Below are 12,903 nucleotides of genomic sequence, written 5' to 3'. Positions count from 1 at the left end.
CCATGTAGCACCATGCAGTGCCCATCCATACAGTTCACCACAAACTCCAGTAACCAATGCAAAAGGCCTTTTGCTACTCAATTTTTTGTTTCCATGTCGCACTGTGATAATTTCCACTACAGTAATGTGGGCGATGTGATGGGTCAAACGAAGTTTGACTTTGTAGACACGTCAATCTAGATTTGAGCATAAAAAGATAGGATGAATATCTACTAAAAGTGAACCGGTGGTGATGCATGGTTTCTCGTCTCCTTTTTTCTAAACAAATTCTTCACATTCGTCCAATACGACACCTAAGGCAGGCCGGAGTCGTGGAGCACTTTGTGCCTGACAAAGCAATTTCCGTGTGTCTTGAGATTGAAGAAGTAACAATCGACGCCTTACGGATATGTCCCTACCGCCGAGAGACTAAACCGCCTAAAATAACACAGAGAGGACGTCAAACTTAGAGTTTTATCTTGATGGGCTGCGAGTCTCTCGGCTAGTTTATGAACGTTGTACTAGAGAGGTGGATGTGCAGATCATTTTAGAGGTTTAAATGTACAAAAAAGATTGCTACAGACGCTAAATCATCAAACCGATGCCAACATATCACCATATTAGTCAGGTAGATAATTCAGGAAGACCTATAGGGATGGCGATCAAACATTAAATCTTGCCAAGCTGGAGTTTTGGTCTTTAAATCCAGTCGAATATATGATGTGCCACAAACATTTAAGACATGGTTCCCTTTGAATTATCACAGTGCGACAAATGTCTGGTTTAAAATGCCATTTGCTTGAATAAAAATGACATGCTTGCCCAATAAATGACGCCGAGACTCGATGCATCTTGAATATATATACACAATAAATTTTGCTGGCGACGGGTTGAAACGCGAGGCCGTACCCATCCATACAGTTCACCACAAACTCCAGCTAACCTATACAATAGGCCTTTTGCTACTCGATTTATGTTTTGTTTTCATAACATGCAACCTTGCTCCGAAAGAGTTTATTGGTGACTAAATTGCATCGTTCTATACTTCTATACATCCATGAGTATTTACAATTGTTCTCTTTACAATTTTAAAACAGTCTTTTGGATAGAAATAGGACATGCGAAGTTAAATCCTTTTATTGGCATGCGTTGCACTTGCACGGAGTTGTCCCGCTGAAGGATACTCCTACTTCCCACCCGATGTACCGTTGGAAGAATCGGGCAATATTCCCCGATTTGCACGCAAGGAGCGGAGGACATCTGCCAACTTCTGTTCCAATGCGATGGGGCCGGCGGTGTTTCTTTGGGAAAAGCTCGGACTGACAGACGTTATTGCTCAGGCTATGCAGGTAGTCCTTGATAAGGAGTATGTCCTCTGTCTCTCAGTCTCAGATAATGAGATATTGAGATGCCTGGAATTCCGAATGTTCAACTCCAAGAGTTAGTTGCATGCCCTGCATGTTGGTACTTATATGGTGGATCTCGGACAAGCTGCAGGTGGCAGGCAACAAAAGTGCGCTGGTCGAAACCACCGCCCAAGTAAATGAAACTAATACTGTATCGATGTTGCTTTTCACGTGGAGGATGGTACTGGAGCCACGGGTGCTGTCTTCCGGGAAACAGTCAACAGGGGTCGCTTTATTGCTGTCACCTATCTCCTCGATCACGGCGGAAGTTCAGGCGACGAGAAACGTCCTGACACTGGCAAGCATGATCGGTTGTGATTCCATTCAAGTTGAATCAGACTCCACAGAGGTACAACAACGCGTATGCTGGCCTTGAACAACCTTTTTGGAATCGGCCAACGGTAAAACTGGCTGGAACAATTGACAATTCGATCTAGTTGAGTTCAAACATTGCCGACGGGAGGCCAATGGAGCGGCACGCCATATACAGTAGCTAGCTAGGCTATGCTTTGATAATAAGCTCGATTAATGGACATTTACCCTTTTTCATGAACGCTCTATTGGACGATGTAACCGTTATCCAAAATCAATAAAGTCGTCCTGACTTTCGAAAGCTATATAAGTCGTCCTGATGGCATGGCATTCGATTTTGACCAAATTGAACTACTGGATGAGTATCATTAATTTTCCCCGTTCCCGATATCTATCAGGAGGGAGTGATCACATTAACATGTTCGGTTAACAGTTGGGAGAGACGGGCGGAACGCCACACAGGGCACGTCAAGTCGTCAACAAAGCTGTCCTATCGCGCATACGGCTCCGGCCTCGAGCAGTGATCATGATGCTTTGACATATATACGCGCGCGCGCCACGCAGACCAATTAAGCAGCGAAAAATGGACAAGGCAGCTGCCACCAGTACCCCGCTCCCGGTTCGCACGACGACGAGCAATGACGGTAATGGAGCCGACAGCGGCGAGGCGCCGGCGCCGGCGCTGGAGTTGGGGGAGCCGGTCAGCCCCTCCGCGAAGCTCGTGGAGGACTTCTACATCATCGTCCTGATCGGCGTCTCCACGCCCGTGAACCACCCCGCCCTGCGCGCCGGCATCGAGGCCCAGCTCGCACGCTACCCACACTTCCGCAGCATCCAAGTATAGTACTACTGTTACCTAACTGCTGTAGTGTATATTCGCTTTGTACCTGCAGTGTGCGAGCACGTAGTACTATTGTTTTACAAAGTGTGACCGGCGCCGGTGCAACGCACTTGCACGTCGTTACGTGCAGGTGACGGGCAAGGACGGCGTCCTCCGTTGGGCACAGACGACGGTGAACGTGGACGACCACCTCATCTACCCGAGTCTCGACGCGGCCGCCGTGGCGGCCGACCCGGACATGGCCGTGGAGGACTACGTGGCGTCGCTCTCCACGACCCCCATGGACTGGTCGCGGCCGCTGTGGGAGTTCCACCTCTTCGACTTCCCGACCTCCGAGGCCACGGCCACCACGGCCATCCGCGTGCACCACTCCCTGGGGGACGGCATGTCGCTGCTCACGCTCCTCATGGCGTGCACCCGCAGCGCGGCAGACCCGGCGCGGCTTCCGGCCATGCCGCCGCTCCCGGCACGCAGGGGCGCCATCTACCAGCGCCCGCGCCCGCCGGCGTCCGCGGGGTGCCTGCAGTTCGCGGCGTGGGTCTGGTCCTTCTTCGTGCTCGCGTGGCATACCGTGGTGGACGTCGCCGGCTTCTTCGCCACCATACTGTTCCTCAAGGACCCGCACACGCTCTTCAAGCGGGTCGTCAGCCATGGGGGCGTTAACCGCAAACGGATCGTCAACCGGAGCCTTAGCCTCGACGACATCAAGTTTGTCAAGAATGCCATGAACTGCGTAAGACCTTGTTTTTTCTTATAGTGTCCATAAGTGGCCTGTGGCCTTACCCTTTTCGACTTCGTCCACACTTAATTAAGTTCAGCATACATGCACGATGAGAACCAGTTGCAAGCCACTGAACTCACAGGGATTTTTGTCCCTCCATGTCTGCATGCAGACAGTAAACGATGTGTTGGTTGGAGTCACGTACGCTGCCTTGTCACGCTACTACTTCCGGAAGTCAGGTGATATACTTGGTCCCGGTTCATATATGAATACATCTATACTCCAGATTGCTGCTCTATTAACAGTGGCCTTGCTGTCCCCTTCTTTTGTCAGGTGACACGGACACTGACAAGGAAATCCGTGTGCGATCAATGCTTCTCGTCAATTTACGGCCAACCACAAGCCTACACGTAAGAACAGAATTTCAACGCAAGGTTGCTCATGCCTCCCCCGATCGTTTTAGACGTAGTCACGTAGGGTGCTCATGCCTCCCCCGATCGTGTTCTATCTCGATTAAAAATATGTGTTGTGTGAATTGTGGGAGCTTACGGTCCGTTACCTAAAAAATAATAATAGTAAATTCTATTTTTTACCTCCAAGTTTCAGTTTTTTTGACAGTTTTTATCCCATTTAGTAAGATTTTCGTTTTTTTACCCCATTTAATAAAAAGTTGTTCCACAAATTACTCCATTTAAGATTTTGACCCAAATCCCCTTCATTCCAAAAGCTAGATGATGAACTTGTTAAGCAGATTAAGTACCGTAAGAAAACTACGGTATGTCTCTTACATATCTTAGTGTTAAACAAAATCAATTTAATTGGCGATGGACATTCTTCCGGCATAACAGTACGTATGTCTCATACATATTAGTTCTTGACAAAGTCATCTGGCTTAAAACACATAACTATTTGTGAAAAAAAAGGCATCAATTAGCAAGTGGCAGCACTATATCCTCAATGATACCAGATCATCCATGGTGGATCGCTCGGAACATCTTGCCGTTGATCTCTCTCGAGCTAAGCTAGCTAGCTGGTGGATGGGATGACCGTGCCAAGCTAACAAGAAGTACGCATCGGTGGTTACAAGTACAGCCCGACGCGCCCAGCGCCGGAGGTTCGCTGACTTGGTGTGCGAGATCCATTGATTGGCGGCAGAACTGCAAAAGCAGCGGAACTAGAGTAATCTTTACTTTTGCAGTTTAGCGACGTCGGAAGGGCCATCTATCAGAACGGAAGGGATTTGGGTCAATAATAATTTGTGGAACAACTTTTGTTAAATGCGGTAATTTGTGGAGCAACTTTTGTTAAATGGGGTAAAAAAAGAAAAATCTCACTAAATAGGGTAAAAGCTGTCAAAAGACTGAAACTAGGGGCTAAAAAATGGAATTCACTCAAATAATAATTGTGGGATACACAATCGGTACTGTTAGAGGTGTTTCTAGTATTCTTTAACGGGATGCATTTTGAACGGAAGGAGCACCCTTTTGTAGTTTGTAGAGCATGGTGTTCATTAAATTCTGTTCTTGCTACTTTGAGCAGGCATGTGTTAATATGATAGAGTCCGGCAAGGGAAGCGATGTGAAATGGGAAAATAGACTTGGCTTCATCATCCTTCCCTTCTTCATAGGCATGCACAGTGACCCACTTGATTACGTCCGCAAGGCAAAGAAGGTTGTGGACAGGAAGAAGAGCTCACTGGAGGTGGTTTTTACACATGTAGCCGCAGAAGTTATCCTCAAATTGTTTGGGCTGAAGGTATTTTGATCCTTCGTATAATTGTATCACAGCATATATATCATGGTCCCTATAGGCATCTTGATTTTGTCCTTAGCCTGTAAAAAAATGTGTATGCATTTTATAAGACAAAGAAGAATTCGGGAAGGTAATTGGATCACCTTATCTACTGTGTACAAAATGCTAACATGTGTACTACTCTACTAGATGACCAATTCTTGAGTACAAGTGAACATCAGAACACTATTACTTGTATCCAAGGAGGCATCGATTGTTGAATACGGTCCCAGTAGGCAGTGCCGTCAACTTCTTGTTTTCTAGAGAGAGAATTTGCACTGTCCACTTTTGGGCCATATACGTCAACACATCATCCCCTTTGGATTTCTTGTTTCTAACAGTACTGCAACATATGGCTTAAAACAGGCAGCTGGGGCTATCTTCCATCGTATGATCTCCCATACGACCATATCGTTCTCGAACATGACTGGCCCGGTTGAGCAGGTGGAGTTTTGCGGGCATCCAGTTCTGTTCATTGCCCCTAGTGGATATGGACCTCCAGAAGTAAGTCCTCCCAAAAGCATAGCTGTCCCTAGAATTAAATAAATTAACATGTAATTAGTGTCCTACATTCTCAAATCTCATAAATATTGCCTCGTATATATATAGTCATTGCTACTCCCTCCGATCCACAATAACTGTTTTGGATTTAGTACAAAGTTAGTCCTCCGATCCCAAGACACTTATTATGGATCGGAGGGAGTATATAAGATGATCATGGAAACAACAAGAATTTGCCAAAAACCATTTTGAATGAAGTAACTATGCCCAGGTGTGTTCAAATGTGGGTTTGGCCAACCCGTTCAAGAACCAGTACAGGTGAGTAGCGGAGGTACTGAGTTCAAATCTCTAAAGAAGTTGCAGGAAAGCAGTTAGGGCAGTACACAACGGTTTTGCACGGTTTGCCAGCTCGCATTTGAACAGTCCTGGGTTTTGCACTTCTTTATGCAGGTATGTAGAAGTGTATAGTGATAAAATAATCATTTAGAGATGGAAGTGTCTTCAAAAGTTGTCCACTTTATAGCATATAATCTGCGTAAATTCATATTTAACTATTCAGTTTGCTTGTCTAGGCCCTGACTGTCAATTATCAAAGTTATGTCAAAACCGTCAAGGTAAATCTAGCAGTGGATGAGGCACAATTTCCAGACTGTCATGAGCTCTTGGACGACTTTGCTGAATCCCTTGAGCATATTAAGGATGCAGCTTCAAGCCTTGGAAAGCATTAAGGATGCAGCTTCAAGCCTTGGAAAGCATCATAGAAAGGCTTAAGGGGCTATTACATTGCCACTGGAAAACTATCTTGATTTTGCTGAAGGATAAGATTGTACTATGGAAAACTTATTCATGCTTTCACTCCAAAGAATAATTGTACCATTCAATATTACTGGTGTATTGTATGTGCTGCATTATAGCAACTAAACCTATAATGCCGACCAAATTGAGCATGTCGATAGAGTTTGACCCAGAATTTTCTAGAGTGGAGAACCTTTAGATGATTTGCTCAAAACACCAGACAATTAAATACTCCCTCCGATCCATAAAAAGTGTCGCCCACTTAGTACAAAATGGGCGACACTTTTTATGGATCGGAGGGAGTAACAAAGAGTATTTTAATATGATTGACTATTGACTCACCATGTGTCATGCGCATAATAGAAAAAGAATGCCCACCATATCACTCATCTTCTTCGAAGTCCATAAGGAAATCAGTAAGGTTCTCAGAATCATTAATGGCGTCTTTAAGTGACATTTGATCTTTCTTCAACTTTTCCTGGAAAGACAAAGGAAACAAGCATTCATCATCTGCAATAGAAGTAACTACAGTTTTGTAATCTGCACGCATGTCACCATATAAATAGTAAAAAACACCCATGAATTTTACAAACTAAACTATAGAACATATGAGGATCGTTATGCAAGAAACACAACAAACCAATAAGAATATCATTGGTTCACGATGTTTCTAAGTGCCAAAAGACAACATGAGTCTGTTAGCGTCCCACACAAAACTGCTCGTAATAAAAAGCTACCTTTGGTTTTTCATCCTGTCCAGTAGTCTTTAGAACGCTCCAGTTCTGACTCACTTTCCCTTCAACTTCGTCAGCATCATCCCCACCATCTTCCTCATCCTATAGATAAAATAGAAGATATCAAGGAATGATCAGACTCTGAAAATATGAGAAGTATTGGTAGCCATCCCATTCCACTTATTTCGTGCCTCAATATTAAGTCAATTTAGCCTGCTGTAAGGATATATGTATACTGACACAATCTTCCATTATTTTTCATTGCCCCTAATAAAAGCATCCATACAGTATTACAATGACAACTGTAGAAATTAGAATGCTTATGTGCCACCAGTAAAATAGTTCAGTAAGATACCTCTAGTGATTCAGGCTGCACAACAGCTTTGCCAACCTCCTCCTCATCATCACTGTCTTCGTTGTACTGTTTTGCAAGGTTGGAAACATCATACAAATGAGTACCATTTAAATGCATAAGCCATTTAATACTTTTCCAGAGTTCAGTTGTTCTTGCAGTTAGGAACAAAATGAAACGTCCCCACACAAAATGAACAAAAGGAAATCAAGTTTCAATATTATTTTGTTTTCCTTATGATATGCATAGACTGAGAGGATTTGTAAACTTAAAAGAAGAAGCGCTTAGAATGGTCACTCACAGAATGCTCTCCAATATCGACAGCTGTAGCCATGGGATCTTTGACTTCAGGAATATACTGTCAGCATGGCAGAGCATGGATAAGTAAAATAAGAGTTTGCAAGACCTATGATCCGCAATAGTTAAAGCCAAATCATTAGTACAGTTTAAGGTATACCGTAATGTCTTGGTTGGTGTCATCACGCTCTTCATTCAAACGTGCATCCAGTTCTTCTTTGGTGATCATTATCCCATGCTTAAAGGAGAAAGCATAATAATAAAAAAGTTAGGATATAATTACTCCTATTAGCACCACGAGTCAGACACAATTGATGCTTTCTCTGCTGTGTTGTACTCCACAGTGTATATGCTTCAAGTTTCTATGGGAGTGCTATTCCATACCTCCATCAAATAAGGTACAACTTCAGGGGTAGGTTCATGAAATTCCGGAGCCCTGTAGTCAATCACTTCATCAGGATCCTGAACATAGTTCACAGTTGGGTAAACAGGGTCACCACCCCAAACTGCATATTTGAATATCACAAGATTAATACCAAAATAAATTTGTAGAAGTTAAAACAAATCAGGTTCTTTATTTTATATTATTTTTGGAGTAACAAGGTAGCTTTTTTTTCTTATCAGATTCCGTTATTGGAGTGCGAAATTTTCTAGTCCTTGGGACCATTTTAGGAGCATATGACTATATTTTAGACGTAGTAAAATGCTTATCATTCAAAAATTTCTTTAACATAACAAGAGTGGCATGTGAATGATGAAACTGAAGACAAATAATAAGTCATGTTATTTTCCTTGATCAGCCTAGTAAATAAGCAAGGCAGAATTGTTAGTATTTTTCCTTGAGTTCAAGAGATGTGTACTGAAAGAAGCAGATAGAACTATATAAAAATGCCAAGCATCTTCTTCATTAAAAATAAACCCTAACTTATTATGCATATGCCAGCGGTTCTTCAATACTTAGCTCAAATTATCCATGTAGTAGTTTTTCATACAATACAAGATATTTGCGGGATTATTAAACAAGCTAATGTAAGATGAACAACATATTACTATTCAGCAAAAGCAGCTTTGGAGATGTCACCAACAGAAAAAAAAAAAGCATACTCTGCTTAATCTGGTCTTCACGCATCCTCATCGCCAAAGGATCTCGGAGAATACGGACATCAGTGCCCATCATGATACGATATTCCCCAGCAGTTTGGTGTTGAAACATTGCTATAAGTTGAGTATTCTCATCTTCGCCAGTTTCCTCAAAGTGCTTCTGTATAGCTTCCCGTGATGTGTCCTTGTGTTTATATGCTTCAACCCACTCTGAATAGTATGCTATTGGTCCTATTTCTTCTAGTCTCCTTCGCTCTGCTTCTAACCTGTGTTTGTTGCATATGAAATATAAGAGCAAGATAGTACTTTGGTCCTTCAAAGTATAGCATGAAAAAAACTATGTTCAAAGAGTCTGAAAGTATTGTTGTGATGCACGGCATGGATAGATTCATTAGCAGGTAGGGATGCAAGTGGGATCCAGCATATGTCCCGTTTCTAGACCAATCTTCAAGTCAAATTTTGAGCCAAAATTTTGAACTAGCAAGTCCCTAATAGCTTAGAAGCGAGACATAAGCGGGATCCAGCTTGCATCCCTATTATTAGGGAAATGAAGCGTACAATAGATTAGAGAGACATCTATAATCTTTCACCACATTTTTTCTATGGTGCAAATAGATTTTAAAGAGAAGGGCAGTTAAAAGAGCAGTGTTTGAAATATGAAGGAACAGTGTGCATATGCAATGCTACGAGCATTTCAAGGATTAGGAAAAACAATGACAGTATAGCGTTAAAAGAAAGGTGTGCAGGTAGTATAGAAGGGTCCAACAAAGCTCTAGCATATACTTATGAGCAAACAGTTGTATTTAGTCAACCTTTCCTCTTTGTGTAAATGTCTTCTTGTCTTAGCAAGAGCAGCTTCTGTTCTTGTAGGATGCTCCCCGAAAAGTTTAATCTGCCCAGTTTCCGCCATTGCTTTTGCGAAGACCTAGCATAACAAAACAAACATTGCAACATGGATGAAAAATAAAGCATGGCATCACTCGAAGTTATCATAAATACTACTCCCTCTGATCCATAATAAGTGTTTTGGATTTAGTACAAAGTTGTACCCTCCGGTCCATAATACTCTTGACACTTATTATGGACCAGAGGGAGTATATTGAAATGGGACAAAATAAGAAGAAAAATCGACCTGACACATACCATGAACTGACATAGTGTACAGCAACATGGTGCTTTTGTGCCACATGTGCAAGCCAGGTACGCATGTACCTAGTGGTAGATTTAATTTGGGATTGGGAAGTTTAACCCCTATTTTGGCTAGTAAACATCCTAAAAAGGAATCTATTTGACAAAATCTTGCTCCATCATTGTCTACGCCACTGTTCACATTCTCATTACACACTAGAAGATGCGTTGGAAAAGCATATGCTACCTTGAACCTGGAAATGATTGACACTACAAGCACCATATACAAGAACGACAAAAGGACATGAGGACTCACTAGTGTATGTGGTATCTGAATTGCACATAGAAAGACTAGGATAGTGCATTGCAAATCCTCATAACTGGCATAGTAGGAGAATATGAATCTCTACTGTGTGCATTACACTCTACTAACTGACCATGTTGAAATAGGTAAACTGCCTCAATAAAAGATCATCACTCTGTCATTTAAAGTGCGCTCAACTGAGAACTAACCGTATCAACATCCGGACGCCTCCTCTGCCATCTGGACCACATTTCTGGCTCAGACTTCCTCCGCCAATTCCACCAGAGCTCTTCACTCGATTTCGGTTCCTCTACCAACATAGCCTTTGCTGGATCAACAAATGGATGTGGCCGTCCCATCATCTTGTCCATCTCATACTCACTCAAACTCTCGGCCTTGGGCGCCTCATAAATGACATACTCATCCACTGAATCCTCTGTCTCTTCCAATGTATCATCTAATGGGACCTCGGTGGCCACTATGAACTCGCCATCATCTCCACTGGTCTCTGCACCCTCTGCTGCTGAAGCTGATGTTACCTGTTCCTTATACCCTTTCCTCCTACTCCCGGGCTTCTTACCAAGAGACGGAGTCCCCACCGATTCCCCGACCGGTGCAGGTGCACGAGCAGCACGTACGCGGGCTGCAGTGCCCTCCGGCCAGTACTCCTTCCCAGGTATGCTTGCCCGGGCACCCGATGCTGGCTCAAGCTGACCAGACGTGGAGTCTAAGTAACTGGAGTACGGTGGTGCCTCAATCTTGGACGGATCAAAATGGATAGATTCGTCCTTGACGCACTTGATCCTGCATCGTCGCGTTCTGCTCGGTGTGACTGACCCTGCCTTTCTCCACTGACGCAAACCAGCAAACACCTTCTGCGCAAGCAGCGAGCGAACCAAAGAGTCAACCCAGATAGCAACAGGTCGCGATAAATTTGAACAATTTGAAGCAGCGAGGTAGGTAAATACCGAAGACTTGTAGAAGCGCGGAACAGGCACGGCGGTGGAGGCGGCCGGCGGCGGCGACATGCCTGCAGGATGTTCGATGGAAAGCGGGGTCAGCGGGGTAGGTCAATTGCTCTGGTCCGTGTGCGAAGGATAGTGGAGGTTGAAACGGGCACAGGAAGTTACCTGGGAAGAGCCAAGGGTGGGAGCAAGACGCCATGGTTCTTCGCCCGACGCCGCGCTTGGTGGTTACCGCAGGTTCGAATTCGAGAGAATGAAGAGGCTGGTAGGAGGGGTTCAAGAAGGAGAGGTTAGGGTTATCTGCTGGATTGGGGTGGAGAGGGGCTGAGAGAGTGAGAGTGAGCAGAGAGAGCTAGCCTTCGTACTCCATGGTTAAGCTGGCTGGGCACCAAGGTTTTTCGTTCCGGATAACGAACAAGAAGAAGGGTTTTTTGGGTGAGGGCACAATCGGTAAGTCGCCGTTATTTTGTGTTTCTTTTTTCCTGAAGAGTGCTTAGAAAAAAAAAAGTTACTCTTCTCGTAGGATGACAATCGCCAGACTAAGGATTCAGTTTGTCTCGTTCCTTTGAAAAAAATGAGGCTGAACTAGATGCTAATTTTCTTCAAAAACACAGGAAATAAATAGCCTTCCTAAGGATTTGTTTTGCTCATTTCCTCCAAATTGAATGCATATTTCCATGGAATCCCTGGTCCTGTGACTTTCCTTAGAAAATACTCCAAAACGAATGAAGCCGTTGGATTATGTTAGGCATACAAATGTTTCATGCTAACTTTTATCACATTAATGAAGGACGTAAGGTTGATTGTCATTGCCATCATTGAGGGCAACGGGGCGGGTCTAGACGGATCGACCAAATCCATATCCATATCCATATCCATTGTCAGACCAACTATCCATCCACGAAAATATCCGTCGATGCAAAACAATATCCACATCCATATCCACCGGTTATCCGGGTATCCATGGATTATACATATCCATGCAAATATACTCCATCCGTTCAATAACTGACTCAAATTTGTGGTGGACTCAGGATAAATTTTAAGGTGTGGCAGAGTTTACACGGAAAAAATCATATGCATAATTGTGCGAAAGCTAATTGGATTACTAGACATATATATTACTCTGTGTTCAACAAAAATAATAATGATCCAAAATAAGATATTCATGCTCAAAATAATAATACAAATCCATGTCACTTATTTCGGGACGAAGGGAGTACTTTATTGCAGTAACGGAAGATACATCCATCGAGTAGTGGATCTACATGTCAGTAATTTATTTATTTTAATAAATACCGGGTATCCATGGATATCCATGGATCAAATATGGTATCCGTGCCCGCTCCACGAGTTGGCAGGTATCCATGTGTGGATATCCATGAATCGAAAACACGATCCATATCCGCGATCCATGGGCTGCATATCCATGGATATCCACATTTTGACTATCCATTGCCATCCTGAATTGCCATGGCATGCTTCTCGAATGATCGATGGCGAGAAACATAGGGGCATGTGAGCTCCTTGATGCATTGAAACTCCTTATCATGGTGGTGGAGACAATGAAGATGATGAGGAAGAAAATGGGAGGTGGTAAAGAAGAATGGTAATTTGGAGGTGATTTACAAGAGCCAGGGGTAGATGAATAAAAAACCAAACAAGTTTAGTCGGAA

At 43.5% G+C, this 12,903-nt stretch overlaps 2 protein-coding genes across 3 annotated transcripts; one reads left to right on the top strand and one right to left on the bottom strand.

Moving 5' to 3' along the window:
* The first annotated feature begins 2,145 nt into the window (after nucleotides 1–2,145).
* On the top strand, nucleotides 2,146–6,528 carry LOC100836245 (O-acyltransferase WSD1). Of its 2 annotated transcripts, XR_001406297.2 has the most exons (8): nucleotides 2,146–2,535; nucleotides 2,669–3,271; nucleotides 3,432–3,498; nucleotides 3,593–3,669; nucleotides 4,799–5,014; nucleotides 5,417–5,554; nucleotides 5,823–6,001; nucleotides 6,124–6,266. XR_001406297.2 is itself a non-coding variant. In XM_014899400.2 (7 exons), exons 1-7 carry the CDS (start codon nucleotides 2,281–2,283, stop codon nucleotides 6,277–6,279), a joined length of 1,512 nt encoding a protein of 503 aa, XP_014754886.1. In that variant the 5' UTR covers nucleotides 2,162–2,280; the 3' UTR covers nucleotides 6,280–6,528. The 2 variants fall into 2 exon arrangements, 1 of the variants encoding a protein (XP_014754886.1); XM_014899400.2 differs by lacking the exon at nucleotides 5,823–6,001 and having other exon boundaries at nucleotides 2,162–2,535; nucleotides 6,124–6,528.
* LOC100840007 (protein PLASTID TRANSCRIPTIONALLY ACTIVE 12, chloroplastic) lies at nucleotides 5,058–11,654 on the bottom strand. Its single transcript, XM_003569862.4, has 12 exons — nucleotides 11,393–11,654; nucleotides 11,231–11,292; nucleotides 10,472–11,137; nucleotides 9,643–9,755; nucleotides 8,834–9,096; nucleotides 8,114–8,235; nucleotides 7,890–7,967; nucleotides 7,734–7,790; nucleotides 7,436–7,501; nucleotides 7,084–7,182; nucleotides 6,689–6,824; nucleotides 5,058–5,582 (listed from the first exon to the last, which is right to left on the bottom strand). The coding sequence occupies exons 1-11, from the start codon at nucleotides 11,424–11,426 to the stop codon at nucleotides 6,729–6,731; spliced, it is 1,656 nt and encodes a 551-aa protein (XP_003569910.1). The 5' UTR covers nucleotides 11,427–11,654; the 3' UTR covers nucleotides 5,058–5,582; nucleotides 6,689–6,728.
* Between the last annotated feature and the right edge of the window lie 1,249 nt (nucleotides 11,655–12,903).

Source organism: Brachypodium distachyon, chromosome 2, assembly GCF_000005505.3.
Source record: "Brachypodium distachyon strain Bd21 chromosome 2, Brachypodium_distachyon_v3.0, whole genome shotgun sequence".
Taxonomy (NCBI): Eukaryota; Viridiplantae; Streptophyta; class Magnoliopsida; order Poales; family Poaceae; genus Brachypodium; species Brachypodium distachyon.
The sequence above is the reverse complement of the archived record's forward strand: the minus strand, read 5'-3'. Positions and strand labels throughout refer to the sequence as shown.